At 33.0% G+C, this 24,099-nt stretch overlaps 5 protein-coding genes, 2 long non-coding RNA genes and 1 pseudogene across 8 annotated transcripts; 5 read left to right on the forward strand and 3 right to left on the reverse strand.

Annotated features, from left to right (window-relative positions):
- The first annotated feature begins 1,333 nt into the window (after nucleotides 1-1,333).
- On the forward strand, nucleotides 1,334-22,814 carry LOC117129258. Its single transcript, XR_004452914.1, has 4 exons — nucleotides 1,334-1,343; nucleotides 12,847-12,852; nucleotides 14,816-14,824; nucleotides 22,744-22,814. It is a non-coding gene; the product is annotated as an uncharacterized LOC117129258 (long non-coding RNA).
- On the forward strand, nucleotides 1,594-8,693 carry LOC103845667 (annotated as a pseudogene).
- Nucleotides 1,854-3,141, forward strand: LOC103845664 (RING-box protein 1a). Its single transcript, XM_009122548.3, has 5 exons — nucleotides 1,854-2,125; nucleotides 2,254-2,304; nucleotides 2,384-2,443; nucleotides 2,738-2,809; nucleotides 2,898-3,141. The coding sequence occupies exons 1-5, from the start codon at nucleotides 1,990-1,992 to the stop codon at nucleotides 2,933-2,935; spliced, it is 357 nt and encodes a 118-aa protein (XP_009120796.1). The 5' UTR covers nucleotides 1,854-1,989; the 3' UTR covers nucleotides 2,936-3,141.
- Nucleotides 2,859-4,779, reverse strand: LOC103845665 (probable glucan endo-1,3-beta-glucosidase BG4). The gene has a single exon (XM_009122550.3). The coding sequence runs from the start codon at nucleotides 4,718-4,720 to the stop codon at nucleotides 3,674-3,676; it is 1,047 nt and encodes a 348-aa protein (XP_009120798.3). The 5' UTR covers nucleotides 4,721-4,779; the 3' UTR covers nucleotides 2,859-3,673.
- LOC103845668 lies at nucleotides 10,106-11,900 on the reverse strand. The gene is made up of 2 exons (XR_628566.3): nucleotides 11,142-11,900; nucleotides 10,106-10,899 (listed from the first exon to the last, which is right to left on the reverse strand). It is a non-coding gene; the product is annotated as an uncharacterized LOC103845668 (long non-coding RNA).
- LOC103845669 (alpha/beta hydrolase domain-containing protein WAV2) lies at nucleotides 16,762-19,458 on the forward strand. 2 transcript variants are annotated; one of them, XM_033282724.1, is made up of 9 exons: nucleotides 16,762-17,000; nucleotides 17,050-17,290; nucleotides 17,538-17,573; nucleotides 17,756-17,834; nucleotides 17,982-18,036; nucleotides 18,119-18,235; nucleotides 18,360-18,524; nucleotides 18,723-18,951; nucleotides 19,026-19,458. In XM_033282724.1, exons 2-9 carry the CDS (start codon nucleotides 17,053-17,055, stop codon nucleotides 19,049-19,051), a joined length of 945 nt encoding a protein of 314 aa, XP_033138615.1. In that variant the 5' UTR covers nucleotides 16,762-17,000; nucleotides 17,050-17,052; the 3' UTR covers nucleotides 19,052-19,458. The 2 variants fall into 2 exon arrangements, with proteins under 2 accessions (XP_033138615.1, XP_033138616.1); XM_033282725.1 differs by having other exon boundaries at nucleotides 16,934-17,290; nucleotides 19,055-19,458.
- Nucleotides 19,874-22,235, forward strand: LOC103845671 (PHD finger protein ALFIN-LIKE 5). The gene is made up of 5 exons (XM_009122553.3): nucleotides 19,874-20,103; nucleotides 20,231-20,263; nucleotides 20,809-21,037; nucleotides 21,130-21,265; nucleotides 21,787-22,235. Exons 1-5 carry the CDS (start codon nucleotides 19,998-20,000, stop codon nucleotides 22,066-22,068), a joined length of 786 nt encoding a protein of 261 aa, XP_009120801.2. The 5' UTR covers nucleotides 19,874-19,997; the 3' UTR covers nucleotides 22,069-22,235.
- On the reverse strand, nucleotides 22,174-23,531 carry LOC103845670 (glutaredoxin-C4). Its single transcript, XM_009122552.3, has 4 exons — nucleotides 23,245-23,531; nucleotides 22,784-22,857; nucleotides 22,508-22,606; nucleotides 22,174-22,420 (listed from the first exon to the last, which is right to left on the reverse strand). Exons 1-4 carry the CDS (start codon nucleotides 23,391-23,393, stop codon nucleotides 22,344-22,346), a joined length of 399 nt encoding a protein of 132 aa, XP_009120800.1. The 5' UTR covers nucleotides 23,394-23,531; the 3' UTR covers nucleotides 22,174-22,343.
- Between the last annotated feature and the right edge of the window lie 568 nt (nucleotides 23,532-24,099).

Here is a 24,099-nt window from a genome sequence, read left to right on the forward strand (position 1 = left end):
TGATCTTTAATCAATCGTCTTTGGTGCGCTTTTTATTCTATGTAATGTAATAAAAAAATCAAAATATCTAACTGTAAATTTCGACAACTACTGGTATATACGGTGACAATAAAAATAAATGTAGAGAAATATGTAAAAAGATTGTTTTCCTTTTTAACATAAAGTTGATCTTTAGGATCTATACTATTAAATTAGGAACATGACCAGTTGATAAAGTTTATGTCCAACTTTAAATATAACTATATCTAAATAACCATAACCACCTTCTAAATATTAATACATATGTTTAGAGAAACAATTATTTGGTAACTGCTAAATAACCACCTTTTAGGAAACGTCAAACTACATCATATATATAACGTGATACCAAAGGAGGGGACCCACATGTTCTGATGATCGATAGATGATTTATTTTTTTGTTTTACATTTTTTATCAATTTAATGCAAAACATATTGTTTTATCAATTTAATTACTATTTGATTAATAAACAAAACTGCAACTATACTCTGTTATTTTTTAAAAAATAACTGTTTAGGAATAAAATACAAAATTAATATATGAAATGGCTATGGCACAAATATATAGTTATGCAACATCACAAATTCAATACAATTATCAAAACTTCTTACTAACTATTTTTAAAAATATTTTACACAAATATAATAACAAAGAAAACACACATATTATTACAAAGAAAAACACATATGAAAAATTAAATTTATAAAAAAAACAAAGTAAAACAAAAAAATATATCCGTCCTTTGAGAACGGGTCAGAATCTAGTTTACCTAATTAATTGGGCTCGGATTTTTTTCCCATTATTTATTTGGGAAGATAATTAAGGAGAAAAGTTAAAAAAAAAAGATTTACTTAAAAGTTAAATTGTGGAAGGAATCTACTTTATTAAAACAGAAGTACAAAATAGAAATACCCCTTAGTTTTACTACTTATTTACATTAGAATGCCATTGAGATATTTATTGAACCTATATTTAAGCATGCTTGTCTTTTCCAAATTTAAATCATAGATTTAAGCATTTAATATCTTTCCAAAATTTAAATAATAGATTTCCTTTATCAAATCATAACCAAAATAAATTTCCTAATATATTTCGTATTAACATACTCAATATTTTTAATATTTATAAGTAATAAATAATAAAATAAAAAATCACACATCATAATCAATTTATATAACATATAAATAAAATATAAAATAGTTTATTCATATATTAGTATAATGCTTTCATAATAGAAGTCCAATTAGTTATAAATATTGGATTTGTTTATATGATACATTGTGATATAATAGACGATTAAAATCACAAAATATAATTATTCAAAGTAATAAATAAAATTGTTATGTTTAAAAATGTTATATTAACAGTTATGTAATATATTTTAATTTACATATATATATTATACCATTAGTACAAAGAAAAAAATTAAAGTGAAAGCAAATATTTATACGGTCACGGGTCAAGCTCTAGAAATAAATAACAACAGTAAGATTATTTTTCTTTAACAAATTTCTTTTAATTGAAATTATAGTTCCAAATAAGTTTATATATTTTATGTATTTATAAATTTATTTTCTTTGTCTTTAGGGAAGCTTAGATTTTGAAATTGAAAAAAATATGACCGCCACTATATTATTTTAATTACGAAATTTAAAATTTATATCAGAATATTTATTAAACTTTTAATTTTTATTTTTATTATAACTATAAAGATTAATTTTCAATATGAATTTATGTTTTAATATTACAAATACGTCATTTAATATAAACAAAAAAAACTAAAAACATAAAATAAATACCCGCCCGGTCGGGCGGGTCAAGGTCTAGTTATCTTTAATTAGATATCCGACGCTTGTTCTTCCGTCTTGTGTCAAATTAGATTTTCATTATATATATATTCAGACTCTCTTCTTCTTCTTCCTCCCATCTCCTCGCTTCGACTTTTCTTAGGGTTTTCGCGTGTTCAATCGATGGCTACCCTCGATAGCGACGTAAACATGATCCCTGCTGGAGAATCCTCGAGCTCCGTTGGGGCTTCTTCGTCGAGCAAGAAGGCGAAGAGATTCGAAGTGAAGAAGTGGAGCGCCGTTGCTCTTTGGGCTTGGGGTAAAGCGCGAATAAATCCTCCTTTATACATATCTGATTGAATATGTGCTTCGATCTTTCTATGCTTTCGTTTGTGGTTAGCTAGGGTTTATAATGATTGATTGATTGATCTTTCTTTTGGTTGATAGATATCGTTGTTGACAATTGCGCCATCTGCAGAAACCACATCATGGATCTCTGTAAGTTAATCGATTCATATGTAACGATGATGAATCAGGAGATTATTGAATGGTTAGGTTAACCTCTGTGTGTTTGTAGGCATTGAGTGTCAGGCTAATCAGGCCAGCGCTACTAGTGAGGAATGCACTGTTGCTTGGGGTAAGCTTTTGTTTCTTCTCTACGCCTTTGATTGATTGCTGCAATCTTTGCTTCTTGTTTGAAATTTGATTGAACTTTGTGAATCAATGTTTTAGTATCTTAGGGTGCGTTTTGTTAATGAGTCTTGTTAGCTGGTACTTTTGTTATCTCCTATAGAGAGAATAGGAAGTTTTCATTAACAGAGGTGTTGATGTGCGAGTCACCTTCTTGATGTATTTGGACAATTCAAAGTCGATATATATAACATGTTACTGCTTTGCTTAACTAAGTACTAACCAATGTTCGTGCTTGCAGGGGTTTGTAATCATGCTTTCCACTTTCACTGTATCAGCAGATGGTTGAAGACTCGTCAAGTTTGTCCATTGGGTATGTCTTTCTCTGTTTTGAAGCCTATTCACTTGTTTGCAGTTTTTTCTTTGTCTGTTTGTTAATATTGCTCTTGTTTTTTTAACAGATAACAGTGAGTGGGAGTTCCAGAAGTATGGTCACTAAACCAGCTAACCGCACCAGCAAATTTGTGTATCATGTTCATTCTGCTACCGCATATGAGATACTAAGCTTGCTCAAACTTCTTTTTTATTTCCTTTCTCGCTAGTTGTGAAAACAGTGTTTTTACTTTCATTAAACCCTTATCGTTTTGCTTTGGATAATGTCTAATTTTCAAAAAAAAAAAATCTATTTACATAAATGTGTTTTCTAACTGTTTGGCCTCTTAAGCGTTCGTTTACCAATTCTCACATGCTTCACAAAGTTACTAGTAAAACCATTTAAAAGTGAATGTTAAAATATTGATCATATCCAACTATTATAATTGGCTATCTGTTGTATTCTGCTGGCCTCTTGGCACCTCAAAACTCAAGACTTTTGAAGAACCAAACAAGCAGTGGAAACCGAACTGAAGCAACTGTTTGGCTTCTCTTCCGAGTTCTTGTTCTAGTTATTAGCTTCTTACTTAGTAGTCAACCACAGTCCACAGAGATGGTCGATCAAACTTGCAACTTAAATCTTATAAATGGATGATTTACATATAAGCAAACTCTAAACACAACTAAAGTTCGACTTCAATACCTCATTATCAAAGATTCAAAATGAAACTGAGATATTATAAATGGATGATATACATATATAGCTCACCTTGAATTTTGTCCCACTCTATTACAAATATCAGAGCGTTATATATAAGAATAACTAAAAAATTGATGATAGTCAAAAGAATCAAAAATCAAAAAATCAAAACAACTTGTAGATAGGCTTCAAATCAGTAGGCTCATACAACCCAAAGTGCTCTTCTGTTCCAACTGGTTTCTGATTCTCGTTAAAAGTCGCAAATATAAACCCAGTAACACTACAGTTCGGCCTCTTAGGCGTCCCTTTACCGCTTCTCACATGTTTGACAAAGTTTCCATTGTACATAGCAGCTATCTCAGGCGTTGTCAAGTTCCCATTACCAGCTGAAGGCCATCCTGTCTCCGACACAACCATGGATACATCCTTCACACCATCTTTCTCCATTGCCCACACGAACGCATCGAAAATAGCATCAAACATGTTCGTATACTGCATTGCCCCGTCCTCGACCACGACAGTTTTGGCGTTGAAGGTGGCATAGTCGAGGCTTATGTTTACAGGGTTGGACGCGTAAGCGAAGTAAGGGTAGATGTTGACGAGGATCGGTGTTCTTGCTTGAGACAAGAACTTCAACACGGGCACGAGTTGTTCACGTGACTGGGGAGTAAACATTCCAGCGGAAGGCGGATAAGACTGTCCGAGGTTGGACATAGCTACAACAGTGGTGACAGAGATGGTAAGACTCTTTGACTTGACGAGGTTGGTGAGAGACTGCATAACGGGAAGCACTTGAGGACCGATCGGTCCGGGGATGACTTCGTTACCAACGGTAATAAACGTGATGTTCACGTCAGCTAAGTAAGGCTCGATGTTAGTTGCGAACCATCCCTTTACAGCTTCTTCGCTAGCCGCAAGAGCAGCCAAGTCTTGGTCCTTGATTCCTACAGTGAGTTCGATTTCGTGGTGACCACGTAAGACGTTGAGAACATCTGTGTTTGGGTCGAAGATTCGAATTTTAGTAATGCCTATGGACTTGTAAAGGCTGATAACATCTGACGGAGACGGGAGGTTGTCTCCGAGGAGGCCGTAGTTTAAGCCGACGTTCGTTGTTGTTCCCATGTTTACGGGACCGTGGTGTTTAATACCGAATAGAGTTGCTATCCATGAAAGCAAGAACAGGAACAGCTTATTAGGAGAAGGACAGTCCATATTAAAAGAACCGTAGACGACAAGCTTGTTTCTCCGTTTAGGTTTCGTTTCTGAACAATATGTTTTTAAAGTTATATATGAGTAATAATATATACAGATACTTGAGATTAACTTTCTATATTGTTGATATCACAAAATGTAAAGTTGCAAACTATATAGTTGGAAACTTTCCCTTTTTGAATAAAGTTGCGTGCTTATATATATTTATAAAACTGATCACATATTCACATGAGTTGTCCCGCTAGATAGAATGTTGTTGAGAAGCCATGGCTCCTCCTCTAGTTCGGAATTTCTACCCGACGATTTAGTAGAGCTCATCCTCGAGCATGTATGCCTCTGCTAAGATTCAGGTCTGTATCCAAGAAGTGGAAACTGACAATCGAATCCCAACGTTTCGGGCAACGACACTTGATCCGTCGCAAGCAATTACGTGGTCCCGATGTCCTTATCTTGAGTCACTCGACTCTCTCCCTTGAAGACGAACCTCTGGACGATCGAATATTCGGGCTGGGGACATCAATAGTTTGGACGGTCAAATTACCTAATACGTGCGACATGTACTGCCATGGTACATGTGAGTCTTGTGACGGTCTATTTTGCACCTTTGGTATCTACTCACCGAGTGTCGTGGCCAATCCTGCCACTGGATGGTATCGGATTCTTCCTCTTTCCAACTATCAACACCTCTGTCAGACGTACATGAGAGAAGGATATGTTGACTTCCCTGGGCTTGGATTCGGTAGAGATAAACTAAGAGGCACTTTCAAGGCGGTTTGGTTGTATAATGCATCATGGTTTGTACCAAAACAAGACAAGGTTGTTACGTATTGTGAAGTTTTTGATTTTACCACCAAGGCTTGGAGGTACGTTGTCCCATCTTCTCCTTATCGTATCACTGATTACTATAAACCCGTTCATTTAGATGGGTCTCTTTATTGGTTCACCGAGTGTGACGACGAACCACCAATGGTACGCTCTTTTGATCTCCACACCGAGACTTTCCAAGTCATCTGTAAAGCTCCCTTTGCCCACCCCTGGGACCCTGGCCATCTCACCATGTGCATCCTCGATGACCGCTTGTGCGTGTCTGATCAGAGAAAAGATTTTACCAAGTAATATGGTCATTCGATCCTTCGGGCAAGACATGGAAGACAATTTGTTCGCTTGATCTGATCAAGAGATGTTGGCATAGAAGTGAATTCCCGCTTTTACCAATAGCAATTCTCAACAAGGGTTGGTTATTGCTTCGAGGCGGTACTTGCATGGATCCGTTGATGATATATGATCTCCATACCAAATCTTATGATTTATTCTTCCAACCTGATATTGGACCCGTTGGTTGTGTTTATTATTTCATGAGTTTATTATCCGCTTCCTCAAACTAGTCGCTCTCTTTGTACTACCATTGTTATTTAAAACATTTTATTATTTTTTTTTTAAACTATAGTTTACTTCTCCTCATCTTGTTTCTTTCTAGGATCTGCTTTGATCTAATGTACTTAGTTGGTGCACTAGTAAGTTACCCCAGCCATATATGCTGATGTACCGGAGAGAGTCGACGTTTGTTGATATGAAACAAATTATCCACTGATCCACGTAACTTGCAACACACGAGTTAGTGGATTATATTATATGGAATACTTTGATTCAAAAGGAGCACATTGTTTATGGAATCATACGTGTTTTCTATAACAAATATGATACAGAAAGAGAGTTGTAATGGTATACATCAAAGGATATCATAAAGGTTATACACTGAAAACATGGATTAGGTATGTATTATTTTGTGGTTTAGGGGTTATAATATATAGTTGTTGTGGACAGATTTGAAAATTAAAAAAAAAACAAGTTATTTAACACTCTTAAAAGTACAAGTTTTACAAAAATTAATGTTTCTCTCATTATCAAGAAACACTGATAAACATAAATGTTGGTAACCTCGTAATTTCAATGTTGGGTCTGATTAAAACTAAATATTTAAGTCTTAGTTGTCAATTGCGAAACTAACATACGCATAATTCCACCGATAGTGAGAAGATTTCCACCAGTTGAGAAGACTTTCCACGAGTCTTCTGACAGAAGACTACTTCTATAAAAAGTTAAATTTCTGACACAATTTGGTCAATCGCAAAACTAACATGTTTATTAGAGAAGACTTCTCATTTTTTTGTTAACAAAGAAAAACTGAAAAACTTCCAGAGAAGTCGTCTCTAAAATACACACACAAAAAGTCAACTGCAAAACTAACTTATACATTGACCAGAAGACTTGAAGACTTCTTCCAGAAAAGTCTTTTTCCAGAAAAGTCTTCTTCGCGAAGGAGATATGAAAAAAATTAAAAGATCATTTTTGATCCGGTGAGATTCATGTTTAGTTTCTCCAAACACACACAACTTCTTAATGAAAGCTATCTACTCGTTCTTGATCCAGAATCATAAGCTTCTAAATTTTAATGAATATAGAAAGAAAATGAAATAGGTGTAGTTTGTGTGCATAAGAAATGAGATAGGATGAGTGAAAAAATATCTAAATTTTATTTTAAAATATATATTTTTTTCTAAAAAAAGGTAAATTTTTAATATAGTTTTGGATATAATTATAATTTTGTGATATTATCAGGTAAAATAAATTAAATATATTAAATTATTTTAAATTTTTTATATATTCTAAATGTAAATGCTCTAGAGATTCATATGAAAGCATTTGAAGAGCATTTACATCATCTAAATGCTATTTTAAATGTTTTTTTGAAAGTTGTTGATTGAGTAATTAGGAGCATAATGTTTATGCTAATGATCTGTAAATCAAGCCCCAGTTCTCTTTTCACGCATGCCTATTCTTAAAGAGATTAAAATACAGTGTTTTGTGATTATCATAAACGCCGATAACTCCTACCACTCGCAACCAATATAACGTTAGCTTTTACAATTATTAAAAAAAAAATATCAAAAAAGTTCAGGCTTATTATAGAGAAGGAAGAAGTAACCACAATATTTTAGCAATAAGTTGAATTCTAGTCGAATTCACGCTTTACTCAATCCTCTATTAAAAGAGGCTTAAGAGCTCAGAAGAAGTACGCATTCACTTCTAAAACCCAAAAGCCTAAGAGACAATTTGCAAATTAGCGGAAGATTAAAAAATGGCCAGGATCCTTGAGACAACCGTGGAGCTAAAATCTTCGCCCGGGAAGTTCCTTGACATGTTTGTGGGGAAACAACAATTCGAAATCTCCAGTGTATGTCCATCCTACGTTCAAGGCTGCGAGCTGCGCGAAGGCGAAATGGGCCAAGTTGGTTCTATCGTGGTCTGGAGATACGTTCATGGCAAGTCAACGCTATAATTCTCTACTTATATTAATACATTAAGACGATTCTCGATCAAAATATCTTTTATATTTTCTGATCTTATTCAAATGCGAGATTTCTAACAGTATTAAACCTATAAATATGTGTAAATGATGTATATGGTCAGATGGGGAGGAAAAAATGATGATGGAGATGATAGACTCAATAGATCTGGAGAACAACCAGATCACGTTCAAGGTGTTAGACGGTGATTTAATGAAAAGAGTACACTCTTTTCTTGATCACCTTACAAGTGACCTCAAAGGAGGGAGATGTTGGAAGTGTTGCACATTGGCACTTTCAATACGTGAAACTTAACGAGAAGGTGGCTGACCCTGAGTCTCTCCTCCAGTTTGCCATCGAGGTATCCAAAGAGATCGATGCACATCTCTTTTCCTGGTAATAGACGAAATTTCTCTTGTATCAATCATATTATATATCGATATGTATATTTGTGTGTTTGTCTTTAAGTTCAGTCTTTAAAAGTGCTGTAAAATAAGGACTAAGGAACCGCCTTGTCCAAGTTGCTGAAAGAGTTGTGTGTTATGAGTGTATGGAAGTTGTTACTTAGGCTACTCGATATTTATGTATGAAATGTTTGATAAAATAAAAGCATATGTTTAAATGAATTCGTTAAGCATCGTGCTTTCTGCTTCGTGACTTGATGAATATAAGAAAAGAACGTCACTGAAGAATAACAAACGAATCGTGATGAAAGTTTACAAACAGGAAGAAGGGGAACGTAGAGAATTCAGAAAGGAGCTTAAGTGATTCTCCTGATCATGCAAAGATATAAATATTTATAAAATATGTAATTTATAATAATCAATAATGTTTTGTTTGTTTTATAAGTTTTAGATCGTTTTGTACATATGGGACCACGTTGTATGCACATTTACATATTGCAGTGCTCACATATTTTATGGCTTGCATATAGATTCATATGGTAGAAAAGTTATCATACAAGCATTAACTCCACTTCTATTTGGATCGGTTAGGTTGGACAGGTTCGGTTCAGTTAAATCCATTTCTGTTTGCGGATTAAAGTATATAGGAAATTTGAAATGGAAACAGGTTTCAATGATTATCAAGTATCAACCAATTATTATCTAAGAAATAGGAATACTAGCATATATATATATAACTAGGTGTTTTGCCCGCGATGCGGGCTTAAGCATTTTCATAAATTTTGAAAAGTTCTTTGTATACTATACTAGTTATATTGTGTTTTCCAAAAAGAATTCCTGCGATCAATTTAGTATCATCTATATATGCATTGTCTACTCTCGAATATATATATATATATATATATATATATATATATATATATTTCTGAACAATTAAATATTAAAATATTTTAGTGGTATAATTTAAATTTGGATCTCTAGTCAAAAAATAAAACTTGTTTCCAATTTATGTAAAGAATATTATTTTTTTGAATGAGCAAAGATTTAAGGATGGTTATTGTTTTAAGAACATTAACTTGTTATTTCTGAACAATTAAATATTAAAATAATTTAGTGGTATAATTTAAATTTGAGTCTCTAGTCAAAAAACAAAACTTGTTTCTAATTTATGTAAAGATTATTATTTTTTTTGTAAATGAGAAAAGATTTAAGGATGGTTATTGGCAAATAAATGTTTGAGAACTTTAATTTTTTTTTTTGAGATTCTACTGCTATAATAGTTTAAGGTTTTTGAAATATTACTAATTAATTGTTATTGATTTGAAGATTTTCAAATTTCATCAAAATTCTTTATTTATTTATGATAATAGTTTTTCATTCTATTTTAACAAAATTTAACGTTATTAAAATATAATTAACTTTTTTTATTCATAAGATACAACTTTCAAAATATTTTGGCAATTAAAATAAGAGAGAATTTGCTTAATACCCCTGACTGATGTCAAAATTGGGACTCTGTACTGGATTTAACACAAACGCAAAACAGTATAACATTTGTGTTTCAAATTACCGTAATTACCCTTATTTTCCTCTCCACCACTACTCCTCTCACATGACACTCTTTTTCCTCTGTATTTTTTCTCTCCTCTGTCATTTCTCTTTCCTCCCATTTCCATTCCTTTTACGTTTTCTTTTTTTTTGCATTCTTTTTCCTCTTATAATTTTTATTTGTAAAACATTACAGTCTCTCTTCTTCTTTATAATACAGTTTTATTTTGAGATAGAGATTTGGTCTCTCAAAAAACTTGCTGAATTCTTTAAATTATGTAGCATTCAATGAAAAGCGTAACTTATAGAAAATGAAAACCAGATAACTACTCTTTTCTGGGTTTATGATAAACCACACTAAAACTCAAGAATGAATTTGACCATCAAATATTTTAGAAAATTTATTAGTGAGTTAACAAATTCTTAGTGACTTAACCAAATTTGTTAGCGAGTTAACAAATATTTAGAATGTTACAAATTTTGTTATCGAGTTATATTTATTTATAACACGTTAACTAAGTCAGTAACTTAACAATACACTATATAATTCAGTGTTATTTTCAATTTAATATCTTATTTAACGGTTAAACATAAAGTTAACTAACTAATATTAAACTTAACGAGCAAAATAAAAAGAATTTAGCATGTTATAAAACAATTTAGCATGTTAACACTATTAGTATCATATAAATACATATGTTTACTTTTATATATGTGATTTAACGGGGTAACGTAAATCGCCGAAAAATCAGAAGAAGAAGTTGTTTTATCACCTCTAAAGATATACATGTAGAACCTTCTTTGCGGTTTAAGTCGGCTCCGCCGTTGGGTCAGACTCCGCCACCACATCTTTTATATAGGCTCCGTCCAAGTTTTTTCTCTGGAAACAAAATAAGAACAAAAACCATTCTCAGCACCCGATAAAGACAATCAAAAGTGAGCACATATGAAGACAGTCCCTATGACGCAATCAAAAACACAAAATACAAACTTTATATAGTTTATGAAACAAAGAAACCATATGATATCGCAGTCAATTTCACATGCTGGTCTCATGAAACCTAACCAAAAGAAACCCAACAAATAATAGCAGAACAAGAGATGAAAAGGAAAGCAAGATACCAGTTTCTGAGGAGTGAAAACCCACTTGACCCGTTGAGTTGATTTCTGAAAATCCGCCATTACTGAAGAGGCATAACGGTTTCAAAGATTCGAAACTAAAAAATCTGACTTTCAAGTTAAAGGATGTATTTTTATGAAAATCAAACATATATAATATCTATCATTTTTCAAACAGTATATATGTTCTCGATCAGTTTTATCAATGGCTATTTTCTGTTCCAATTTAGTTTTTATTGCTTTAGTTATTTTTATAACTATTTTAAAATGATTTCTTAAAGGATTTCATGGGGAGAGGAAAGAGAAAACGGGAGAGATGGATCTGACACAGCATGTGACTGCATCTGACACAGGAAGGGAGACTGAGGTGAGAGGATGTTGATCTGATGGTGATACAGGTGTAAAATAGGTATGAAAAAATGATAATGGGATGAGGTTAGTTTTTAAAATATAATCACTTTTAAGTGCATAAACACCAATTACTCTTAAAATAATGGATGTAAGATTTAAAATCTGCTATGTAATTTGTTATTTGAATATCACAACAACAAATTACGTAGCGGTAGAGTTTAGGTTTTTTTAGTATTAAGTTTTGAGATTATTTTTTAGTGTTTAGGGTTGGTAGAGTTTTAGCGTTAGATGGGATTTATGGTTAGGTCTAGGTAGGGTTTTAGGGTTAGGTTTAGGCAGGGTTTAGGGTTAGCAAGGTTTAGGGTTAGGTAGGGATTAGGGTTAGAAAGGGTTTAGGGTTAGGTAAGGTTTTTAGGGTTAGGGAGGGGGTTAGGAAGGGTTTAGGGTTAGAAATGGTTTAGGGTTAGTAGGGTTTAGGGTAAGGTAGGGTTTAGGGTTAGGTAGGGTTTAGGGTTGGGTAGGGTTTAGGGTTGGTAGGGTTTAGGGTTAGGTAGGGTATAGGGTTAGGTAGAGTTTAGGGTTAGGTAGGGTTTAGGGTTAGGTAGGGTTTAAGGTTAGTAGGGCTTAGGGTTAGTAGGGTTTAGGATAAGGTAGGGTTTAGGGTTAGTAGGGTTTAGGGCTAGAAAGGGTTTAGGGTTAGAAATGGTTTAGGGTTGGTAGGGTTTAGGTTTAGGCAGGGTTTAGGTTTAGGTAGAGTTTAGGGTTAAAAAGGGTTTAGGGTTAGGTAGGGTTTTTAGGGTTAGGAAAGGTTTAGGGTTAGGAAGGGTTTAGGGTTAGGAAGGGTTTAGGGTTTGTAGGGTTTAGGGTAAGGTAGGGTTTAGGGTTAGGTAGGGTTTAGGGTTGGGTAGGGTTTAGGGTTGGTAGGGTTTAAAGTTAGGTAGGGTTTAGGGTTAGGTAGGGTTTAGGGTTAGTAGGGTTTAGGGTTAGTAGGGTGTAGGGTTAGATAGGGTTTTGGGCTAGAAAGGGTTTAGGGTTAGAAAGGATTTAGGGTTAGAAAAGTTTTAGGGTTAAGTAGGATTTAGGTTAGGTAGGGTTTAGGGTTAGTAGGGTTTAGGGTTATGTAAGGTTAGGTAGGGTTTAGAATTAGGTAGGTTTAGAGTTAGCATGGTTTAGGTTTAGAAAAGGTTTACGGTTAGTAGGGTTTAGGGTTACTAGGATTTAGGGCTAGAAAGGGTTTAGAGTTAGGTAGGGTTTAGGGTTAGGCATGGTTTAGGGTTAGGTCAGGTTTAGGGTTAGAAGGGGTTTAGGGTTAGGTAGGGTTTAGGGTTAGAAAGGGTTTAGGGTAGGTAGGGTTTAGGGTTTGGTAGGGTTTAGAATTAGGTAGGGTTTAGGGTTAGGTAGGGTTTAGGGTTAGGTAGGGTCTAGGGTTAAAAAGGGTTTAGGGTTAGTAGGGTTTAAGGTTAGTAGGGTTTAAGATTAGAAAGGGATTAGGGTTAGAAAGGTTTTATGTTAGGTAGGGTTTAGGTTAGGTAGGATTAGTAGGGTTTAGGGTTATGTAGGGTTAAGGTTAGGTAGGGTTAGTATAGGGTTAGTTAGGGTTTAGGGTTAGGGTTAGGTAGGGTTTAGGGTTAGGTTTTAGGTAGGGTTTTAGGGTTAGGAAAGGTTTAGGGTTAGGTAGGGTTTAGGGTTAAATAGAGTTTAGGGTTAGGTGGGGTTTACGTTTAGGGTTAGGTAGGTTTACAGTTAGATAGGTTTAGGGTTTAGGGATTAGGGTTAGGTTTATGTAGGGTTTAGGGTTGGATAGGGTTAAGGTCTAGGTATAGGTAGGGTTTAGGGTTAGGTTGGATTTAGTGTTTTGGTAGTAGAAAAGGTTTAGCGTTTAGTTTAGGTTGGGTTTAAGGTTTGGTTTAAAATAATGCTTAGGATTATAGGGTTTAGGGTTTGTTTATTTTTTGTTTATGCATTTAGTGCTGAGTTTTTCGAATAAAATTTTATATTAATATTATTGATTCATAATTTTTCTTAAAATTTTAACGTAATTTTTAATGTTCTTAAAACGAAGTATGTATTTTTTTATTAAGTTTTTTTGTGACAATAAATTGAGTATATCTTAGATCACAAATCATAAATATTCTGAATCTTATACATTTTGTTCTTCAAGTTATTGTTACTTTTATTTCTTTTTATTAGTTTCTCTTAATATTTATGTATGCATCCATAATATTTTTTAAAAAAGATTTTTCATTAACTAATGTATTTATTGTAGTTTTAAATATATTATAGCTTTCGTGTACTTGATTGATTTTTTGGCGTTGGTGGTATTTGAAATGGTTGAGAATCTGAAAGGGTATTCACTTTAATTAAAGTTTTTTGTGTATGTTTAAAAATAAAAATTTGTAAAGGCTTTTAAATTATATGAATATAATATTCAATACACTACTGTTAACTATTTATATACTTAAAATTCTGAAGTAGGTAATTGCAAATTTGTTGAACTCATAGATTCGTTGCTACTTTATAAATTATCACAGGATGAGGTACATATGGTAAAGATTGCTTTGATGATAATATAACGTCCATATCATAATGAGTGTTTTTTTTTATTTATCTACTATGTATTAAGAAATAATTAACCCATTCAATAATATTAAAGAGTAAAAAGCTGTGTCAATTGTTCATAGTATAAGCCCAAAGTTAAACTCAAGTCTAGCCAAAAAAATTAAACCCAGAGACACGTGTCGGTCTGTTAGAGAGTGACTTTCCATGTAGATAGTTTAGGATAGAGGCAAACATATTTATATATATATATATATAGATTCATTACTAAAATAAATCTTAAAATAACTCAATACTATATTTTTAATTATATAATTAAAAAAATTATTTGATTAATATTTAATTATATAATTTATATTTTTAACGTTTTACTAAAATACTTTTTCATATAACAATACAATATATATATAAATTATCTTTTTTAATTATAATTTTTAGATTTTGGATAATTAAATATTCCATTTTTAATTATATAATTAATAATTTTATTTAATTAATATTTAGTTATAGAATTTATGTTTTTAACTTTTTACTAAAAGACTTTTTCAGATAACAATACAATATATACAAAAGTTATCTCTTTATTAAATTATATTTTCAGATTTTAGATAATTATTACTATTCTTAATATTAATCAATTATCTAATCAAAATTAATTAAAATTTCGTTCTTATTTTTTAATTTATTTATACATATTATTCATTAAGGGTTAAAAGATATTAACCACTCTAACTTTCAACGTGAGAACTCTATTGCGAAAATTTACTTAGCAAATAATAGTTTTAAATTATATATTTAAAAAATTTGTTGATTGATATTTAATTATATAATATATGTTTTTAACGTTTTACTAAAATACTTTTTCAGATAACAATACAATATATATATAGAAATTATCTTTTTAAATTATATTTTTAGATTTTGGATAATTCAATATTCTATTTTAATTATATAATTAATAATTTTATTTAATTAATATTTAGTTATAGAATTTATGTTTTTAACTTTTTACTAAAAGACTTTTTCAGATAACAATACAATATATACAAAAGTTATCTCTTTATTAAATTATATTTTCAGATTTTGGATAATTATTACTATTCTTAATATTAATCAATTATCTAATCAAAATTAATTAAAATTTCGTTCTTATTTTTTAATTTATTTATACATATTATTCATTAAGGGTTAAAAGATATTAACCACTCTAACTTTCAACGTGAGAACTCTATTGCGAAAATTTACTTAGCAAATAATAGTTTTAAATTATATATTTAAAAAAATTGTTGATTGATATTTAATTATATAATATATGTTTTTAATGTTTTACTAAAATACTTTTTCAGATAACAATACAATATATATATAGAAATTATCTTTTTAAATTATATTTTTAGATTTTGGATAATTCAATATTCTATTTTAATTATATAATTATTAATTTTATTTAATTAATATTTAGTTATAGAATTTATGTTTTTAACTTTTTACTTAAAGATTTTTTCAGATAACAATACAATATATACAGAAGTTATCTCTTTTTTAAATTATATTTTCAGATTTTGGATAATTCTTACTATTCTTAATAATAATCAATTATCTTATCAAAATCAATTAAAATTTCGTTTTTATTTTTTTAATTTATTTATACATTTTATTTATTAAGGGTATAAACGATATTAACCACTCTAACTTTCAACGTGAGAGCTTCATTGCAAAAATTTACTTCGCAAATAATAATATACATTTTGGATAATTCAATATTCTATTTTTAATTATATAATTAATAATTTTATTTAATTAATATTTAGTTATAGAATTTATGTTTTTAACTTTTTACTTAAAGATTTTTTTCAGATAACAATACAATATATACAGAAGTTATCTCTTTTTTAAATTATATTTTCAGATTTTAGATAATTCTTACTATTCTTAATAATAATCAATTATCTAATCAAAATCAATTAAAATTTCGTTTTTATTTTTTTAATTTATTTATACATTTTATTTATTAAGAGTATAAACGATATTAACCACTCTTACTTTCAACGTGAGAGGTTCATTGCAAAAATTTACTTCGCAAATAATAATATAGATAGATATATATATACATATATTGTAATTTCGGTCATCCGAACCTGAAAACCTGACTAATTCTAGAGGCTAAAAAATAATCCATGTAATATATCTCCTGTTTCCACACTTGCACAGTTTATCTAATTGACATGTTTCGAATTTAGGGCATTTAACACCTTTCCAATTCCGTCGCACCGCCGGATAATTTTTGGATCACGCTTCAATATGGTTCGACCGGATTAAACTTGGTTCAATAATCTGATTTAATAAATTTTTGTCTAAATTTAATAATAATGTTAGTAAATAACTAAATATGATGCATAATTAAAATATTAAATAGATTTAAAACATAAAAAATATTAATATAAAGTAGTATATATTTATATGGATGGTTTATTTATTTTTGATAGTTTTAATAGTTTTTATCAATTTAATAACTCTGAGATCCAATCCGGCTACGTGACGGGTTCGTAGTTGAACCAACTATTAGATCCAACCAGACTATGCAATCGGTTCGTGGTCTAATCCAGTTCAACCATCGGGTCGGTCCGGTTTCAAAAACATTAGTGTGGGCCTATATTTTTTTCTTTTTAAAATATTATTTTTTCCATGTAGTCTCTTATTTGCTTAAATTTCCTTTTTTGGTCAACAATCCATTTATCGAAACAAAAAGAAAAATCTTTGAATCAACAAGAAACAAAATAATACAGTAGTTAACAGACTCTCATGGATTGGAGTCTGATGAGCTTGTTTGGGCCCATTAAAACGCTAGCTGGGCCTTTATCGTTCTCATCAGGATTTGCGCTGTACACTTAAAAAAAAAAGCTCTTTCTCCTCTCCGACAAGAAAAGAGAGAAGTGGCAGCAAATCGAGTTCGAGTTCCGCTTCTCTTTCCGATTCAGATTGAGAGAGAGAGAGATAACGAGAGGGAATGGTGACGTACGTGAGCGCGTTGTTCTACGGAGTAGGAGGGATAGTCGTCGCCGGCGTGGCGCTGCTCGTTGCCTTCCAGGAGAAGCTCGTCTACGTCCCGGTTCTCCCCGGTTTATCGAAGTCCTATCCCATCACTCCCGCCAGGCTCAATCTCATCTACGAGGACGTCTGGCTTCGGTCCTCCGATGGCGTGCGCCTCCACTCTTGGTTCATCAAAATGTTCCCCGATTGTCGAGGTTTTTAATCGATTCAGTTTCGTTTTTTTTTTCTGGGTAGATCCGGTTCACGTGTTTCCGAAAGTTTCTGACTTTGTGGGAAATTTAGGGTTTTGATGTCTTTTTCTTCAGCTAGGTTTTGGTCTCTCTTTGTTCGATTTGTAAATTTTTAAAAAAAATTCAAACTTGATCAGTTTCATTTCTCTTTGTTGATAGAGTAGATTAGCTTGATTCGGCCTAGTTCTGAGTGTTGGTGTTTGACATGCAGGTCCAACCATTCTATTTTTCCAGGAGAATGCTGGAAGTATCCTTTTTTTGCCTAAGCCATTTCTTTGTGTTTGTTTGGTTGATATAAGAGGTCAGTGTTTTTGTTTCTTTATCTCTATGCTCTCCAAGGAGTTTCGTGTTTAATCTACGAAAATGTACATTCAATGTCTGTTGGCTGGGACTCCTTGCCTTGTTACGGCCTTCACTTTAGAACACTAGATATTGCTCATCGTCTAGAGATGGTTCGCATCATGATACAAAAATTGAAGTGTAATGTATTCATGCTTTCGTATCGTGGGTCAGTTCTCTTAGCTCGTTTCTTGTCTCTCTCAAGTCTTAACTTAATCGTTTGTTTTTAGTTAAAGCATTGGTTCTGTTTATACAAATGCTGATGATTGTTTAACTTGCTTACACTAAAACTGATTGTTTTTCCGTTTGCAACCAGCTATGGGGAAAGTGAGGGTTATCCGTCACAGCATGGAATCATAAAAGATGCTCAGGTTTGCTTGTCTCTCTAGGTCTATATTTATCCTTAAAACTCTTGTCTTATGCCTCCGTCTATTTGCCTTTTAATTTTTATAGGCTGCGTTGGATCACCTTTCTCAAAGGACAGACATTGATACTTCTAGAATAGTTGTATTTGGAAGGTCCCTTGGAGGAGCTGTTGGAGCTGTGCTTACCAAAAATAATCCTGAAAAGGTGTTTCTAAATATTCTTCTTAGCAGCATGTCATGAGCCGTTGGATCTGTGCTTTTAGTATTACTTTTGGTACCTACGCGTCAAATAGTTGTATGTTTACCATCTCTACACTGTCTTTATATAGGTATCTGCGTTGATTCTGGAAAATACATTCACATCCATTCTTGATATGGCTGGTGTTTTGCTGCCCTTCTTGAAGTGGTTTATTGGAGGAAGTGGTACTAAAAGCCTGAAACTTCTTAATTTTGTTGTACGCTCCCCCTGGAAGACAATTGATGCTATTGGTGAGGTAAGAAGCTCTGTAGACTCTTTGCAGATGAATCATTTTCGTTTACAGTTTGCATACGCCATTGGAAATTGACTCAAATAAGCAGATTGCATTAATATACCTTAAAGACCACGCTGCCATAAACTTTGATGCTAGAAAGTGTGTCATTAGTTGATTCTCTAGCAGCTCACTGATAAGCTGATTTTGAAACAAGAACAGGTCAAACAACCTGTACTTTTCCTCTCTGGGCTGCAAGATGAGATGGTCCCTCCATTTCACATGAAAATGCTGTATGCCAAAGCGGCTACCCGTAACTCTCAGTGCACCTTTGTGGAGTTTCCAAGCGGGATGCATATGGATACATGGCTCACTGGTGGTGACGTTTACTGGAGAACGGTCATGCAGTTCCTTGCAAAGCATGCGCCTGAGGAGAGGAAAGCCGATACAGGTAACATAATCTCTCACGATGTTTGTTTTATAGATGTTTATTGGTATGTTTTGCTCCCGAATCAAAAACTCTAGGCTTGAGACATTGGTCTCTGATCTGACAGGAAGGTAACTAGCTGACGAAGCTGTGTGTTTAGAGGAAGTTTCAACTCAGTTGGCTACTACTGCAACCTGAAACATTAGTATCTTTATAAGCATATGTGTGTGTGGGTATGTTGCATTATGGGAGTGACAGATACAATTTGTACTGAGAGTAAGATGCTGGATAAGGGAGCCTGTGGGAGATGGCAAATGTACGTTTAATCATATGCATTTTTGCGTTGTTTCAGTTTTGCTTTCGTCTGTTTTTTTGGGGTTTTTTTAGTCAATTTTTTTGGTTATTTAACGGTTGGTTGGTGGGTTCTCTTATGATACTAACCCTTGCCTCTAAAGGATAATTTCTCTGTAGATGATTGAGAAAGTGGAAAGACACTGGTTATATGATTAAAATCTCGAATTTGTTGTTTAAGTCTGGTCTATGATCTATTTTCTTGTAATACAGAAAGAGATGTTATACCCAAATACTACTGAACGAACATTGAATCGAACTGTGATATATACACTTGTAAAAGACTCATTTGGATCCATCGAAAGGCAACGGATAATGAATGTTATTGTTCGGTACAAGTTTCATCTTGCATGCCATTCCAGAAATTTATAAGCTTTATAAAAACAACTTTTAGGTTCGTTCGTTCACACACCATATAACAGTTTCTATAGGAGTCTTGGTGATATTTATATTTGAGTATTTTATCAATTTATTTTTGGGATTTTTACTAGAGACATGGATGGTGTATTCAATTATTATCAAGCTTACAAAGAAGTGTTTGACGTGTGACTAGACCAGGGCCTGTCACTGTCCACGGAGCTTCTTTCGTCTTCATTCAATATTATTTGTTTTTGTTCTTGAATTAATTTTTGCTGCTTTATCAACATCACTCAGAAAAAAAAGAGTAGTGCTTTTTCAAAAAGACACAAACTTGAGTGCTGCTTCTCTCAGAGAAGAAGATGGAAGGAGGAGGAGGAGGTGCGCAGTACAACCCTCGAACTGTTGAAGAAGTCTTCCGAGATTTCAAGGGCCGTCGAGCTGCCATCCTCCGAGCTCTCACCACTGGTCTTTCTTTCTTTCTTCTTGTCTTGTTTTTTTTTTTAACTTTGAATCTTGTCTTATGGGTTCTCAATTTTGCTTTCCCTAAGATTGTTTGGTGCATAATTCAGTCTTTTCTAATTTTATTTTACAGATGTGCAAGAGTTTTTCCAGCAATGCGACCCTGGTTAGTGTTCTTAGATGTCTATGTACTTTCGCATTAAGTCAAGCTGCTTAACTTGTCACCCATTTTTCACTTCTTGGTTCCTTCTAGGCTCTAACTCCTTTCAATGCTTATTCGTTTTAGAAGTTTATTTTGTAGTGATTCCTTGTGCATCTATTGTTCATTTCCAGCTTGCTTCTTATGTTGTGCTGTAGATTTGATGTCTGTATTTTTTTTTGTCTGGTTTGCGGAATTGACATCATGGTAACAGAGTCTTAATAGTGACACTGAAAGTTACATTATCTTACCTTTCTGCTTTGCTTTTCGTTTGGAGCTGGTGACTTTGATGATATTGAACATTTTGATCAATGTTTCTTTCTAGTTTTGTAATTTGGTGACTTGGTTTGGAACTGGTGACTTTGATCTCCCCATAGTTTTCTTTTCGCCTTTGCTGCTGTTATCTTTATTTACTTCTTGCTATATGGTCAGTCTCACAACAACCACACATGGTTTATCTATTAATTAAGAAACTGAAGTTTACATTGGATGACTATTTAATTACATTTCAGAGAAGGACAATCTTTGCTTGTATGGATTCCCAAATGAAGTGTGGGAAGTTAACTTACCAGCTGAAGAAGTACCTCCAGAACTCCCCGAACCTGCACTCGGCATCAACTTTGCCAGAGATGGAATGATGGAAAAGGACTGGCTTTCTCTCGTTGCTGTCCACAGTGATGCCTGGTTACTTTCTGTCTCCTTTTTCTTCGGTTCAAAATTTGGTTTTGATAAAGTTGACAGGTATCCTTCTTTCTTTCTTGATTAGTATGCCTTCTCTTGTACCCATTATCGTTGTATCTCCAGTACACTAACCAGTGCACTTCCTAATTCAGGAAGCGTTTGTTCAACATGATAAATGAGGTTCCTACTATATTTGAAGTTGTGACTGGAACTGCGAAAAACCAAACAAAGGAAAAGGCCTCTTCAGCAAATCAAAATGGCAACAGATCCAAGTCAAATTCAAAAGTGGTAAGATTCATGCTGTCCTTTTAATGAGGTTTAGAACATTAAGTCTTTTGTTTATAAAACTAGGAACAAACCAAACTAAAGAATTGCCACGGTGAATTCTATAGCTTTTGTTACTATCCCAAACCTCTCCTTCTCTGCTAACCTCAAGCATTGTTAAAACACACGTATGATTATGATGCACATTCCTCAAACATCTTTTTTTTCATTATTTCCATCATAGATTGCAAGATCTTACACAATATGCTGTTGACCCTCTAAAACGTAGACTGAACACAGTATTGTTACTTCCCTAGCCGTAGTTTTGTTAGTCTCATGGCATAAGAAATCTCTTGGTTTGATTGAGGCATAACAAAGATGAGCAGTGTCTTCAGTTGTAATCCTTGGATCTCTAATTAGCATGAATTTTAAGAGGCCACTTGTAATGAAATGGCTGAGCTACCTCTAGTTTCCGATTAGTAATCTTTGTAAGATTTACACTGCTATGTTGGTGTAGTTAATATTTTCCTTGATCTAAAATGCAGAGAGGTTTAGATGGCAAAAGCTCAAAGACAATACAAGCCATGGAGGAAGGAGGACTAGAGGAAGAGGAAGAGGAGAAAGAAAAGGAAGAGGATGAAGAGGAACACGGCGAAACACTGTGTGGAGCTTGTGGAGATAACTATGCTTCCGATGAATTCTGGATATGCTGTGACATGTGCGAGAAATGGTTCCATGGGACATGTGTGAAGATCACTCCAGCTAGAGCTGAGCATATCAAGCACTACAAGTGCCCTTCTTGCAGCAACAAAAGAGCTCGACCCTAAAATGTTTTATTCCACTTATTAGTCTTAGCTATCTATCTTTCTATCCATCACCCAAAATTGTAAAATGCAACTTTAATTATGTTTGAGCACGTCAGTACTTGAATCCTCAAATATAACTTTGTTTAACTCAACTTGTAGTATTTGATAATATATGTTTCACAAGGCCATGTTAAGCCGTTTAAAATCTTCATAACCCATTACAAATTTTCAAACTACTGATAACTGATTACACCTGAACATCACAGACAGTTTTTTTATTCCAACTAAATATCAGCCTAGAGTTCAGCTCTTGTGTTTTCCGAAACACCAAGAAGCTTGGCCAGTTCACCGCTCTCATGCGCGTCTACGGTATCTGAAAACCAGAAACAAATCTATCAATCAGCAAAATGTTGTCAAAAGCAAAGACAATTTTCCTTGAAGGAGAAAGTAAAAGTATTACCATCTGAACCTCCAATGTGCTTTCCGTTAATGAAAACCTGCGGTACTGTTCGCCTTCCAACAATCTCTCCAAGTGCACTCTGGATACTCCCCCCATCCTCTGAAAGACCCAATTTTTACAAAAAAAAACATCTTTCAGTCGTTAGTCACAAATGAATCTTCTATATGCTTACTGATCCTTTTCAAAGTTAAGAAGTAAATGTACACCTTTGAGAATCAAGATCTCATAATAGGTAGGAAACAGAGTTGGATGATACGCTTAAACAATAAAACGCACCTCTTTCGTCAAGCTCGACAACATGAGGAACCTGATTCAGCTCACTGAACACAGACTTCGCTCTCCTGCAATACCTGTTGACACCAACCGATGATTCATAATCAATATAAGTATATAAGCTCACTACATAGCTCTAAGAAAGTTCAAAGCTTGAAGCAAGAGAAGAAGTACACAACACAGAACTGAACTCAAATGGCTCATTACCACAATGTATATATCTAAATTCAAACTCACAGAAATCTCAATCCAGCGAATACAATAACAAAATCTTAAGAGTGAAGACGAAGTTGCATTGGATTCAACTTCGACACAGATTCATAACAACGAGTGTTCCATAAAGTTTCAATTTTTGTCAAATTGATAAGATCTAGAAAACAAAAACGCGAATCAAAGGCACCTAAAGATTCAATTTTTATGAGAGTCGGAAGATCAGTGATTCAGAGAGAGAGAGAGAGAGGTACGGGCAGTAGGATTTGGAGAAGATGACGATTTTGTGGGAAGAGATAGTCTTCTTAACAAAGTCTGCGGATGAAGAGGAGGAGACCATGGAAATGGATGCAGCTAGTGTGACGAGCAACGTTAGCATCGAGATGGATCTGATCATCGTCATGGCTCTTCTTCTTTCTTCTTCCTCTCAGTCAGATCTAAAGTCGAATCTGTAGTAGATGGTGTAGTAAACTAGCAAGTAGTTATGAGTTATGAGTCTTATGACTACTAACTAACCCGATCCAGCCTAACCGGACCCGGTTAGCTCAAATCGAAGTATTAGGGACATAAACATGACATCACTTAACTGTAATATGTAATTTATTTTGTTGACCAGACAATATGACTTGTATTTTGGAAAATATGACATAAACATGACATCACTTAATTGTAATATGTAATTTATTTTAATAAATATTAATATTTTTGGCATGATTTTTGAAATATGGTAATGAGTATAAAACTCATATATCACCATTAAAATAACTCTTTTATAATTTTCATAAAAATTTATTTTGTTGACAAAATTTGTAAAATATGATAATATATAATAGCTTACTTATCACCATTAAAGTAAATTTTACAACACACTTTAATCATTTATGATGATTTATATCATATTTTGGTATGCACATATTTATATATATATTATCAACTTTAGTTATAAGTGTATCTTAACAAATACAAAACTAAAACAATACTAATCAAATCATTTTTTTTATTTATAGTTAAACAAATGAATTTTTTATTTAAATTCATCAGTTCATTAAGTTAATTAACAAATTGATTTTTGCGAGTTTAACATATTTTATATTTAAAAATATATAAAT

Source organism: Brassica rapa, chromosome A10 (genome assembly GCF_000309985.2).
Source record: "Brassica rapa cultivar Chiifu-401-42 chromosome A10, CAAS_Brap_v3.01, whole genome shotgun sequence".
NCBI lineage: Eukaryota > Viridiplantae > Streptophyta > Magnoliopsida > Brassicales > Brassicaceae > Brassica > Brassica rapa.

Excerpts from the sequence above, each read along its gene's own strand:
- LOC103845665 (XM_009122550.3), bottom strand. The coding sequence starts at position 4,720 with ATGGACTGTCCTTCTCCTAATAAGCTGTTCCTGTTCTTGCTTTCATGG.
- LOC103845669 (XM_033282724.1), top strand. The coding sequence starts at position 17,053 with ATGGTGACGTACGTGAGCGCGTTGTTCTACGGAGTAGGAGGGATAGTC. Across the intron at positions 17,574-17,755 it reads TTTCCAGGAGAATGCTGGAA|ATATTGCTCATCGTCTAGAG; the intron begins GTATCCTTTTTT and ends TTAGAACACTAG. Across the intron at positions 18,525-18,722 it reads CAATTGATGCTATTGGTGAG|GTCAAACAACCTGTACTTTT; the intron begins GTAAGAAGCTCT and ends AAACAAGAACAG.
- LOC103845670 (XM_009122552.3), bottom strand. The coding sequence starts at position 23,393 with ATGACGATGATCAGATCCATCTCGATGCTAACGTTGCTCGTCACACTA. Across the intron at positions 22,607-22,783 it reads TGTCGAGCTTGACGAAAGAG|AGGATGGGGGGAGTATCCAG; the intron begins GTGCGTTTTATT and ends TGGGTCTTTCAG. Across the intron at positions 22,421-22,507 it reads GCACATTGGAGGTTCAGATG|ATACCGTAGACGCGCATGAG; the intron begins GTAATACTTTTA and ends TCTGGTTTTCAG.
- LOC103845671 (XM_009122553.3), top strand. The coding sequence starts at position 19,998 with ATGGAAGGAGGAGGAGGAGGTGCGCAGTACAACCCTCGAACTGTTGAA. Across the intron at positions 20,264-20,808 it reads TTTCCAGCAATGCGACCCTG|AGAAGGACAATCTTTGCTTG; the intron begins GTTAGTGTTCTT and ends ATTACATTTCAG. Across the intron at positions 21,266-21,786 it reads CCAAGTCAAATTCAAAAGTG|AGAGGTTTAGATGGCAAAAG; the intron begins GTAAGATTCATG and ends TCTAAAATGCAG.
- LOC103845664 (XM_009122548.3), top strand. The coding sequence starts at position 1,990 with ATGGCTACCCTCGATAGCGACGTAAACATGATCCCTGCTGGAGAATCC. Across the intron at positions 2,126-2,253 it reads CGTTGCTCTTTGGGCTTGGG|ATATCGTTGTTGACAATTGC; the intron begins GTAAAGCGCGAA and ends TTTGGTTGATAG. Across the intron at positions 2,810-2,897 it reads TCGTCAAGTTTGTCCATTGG|ATAACAGTGAGTGGGAGTTC; the intron begins GTATGTCTTTCT and ends TTTTTTTAACAG.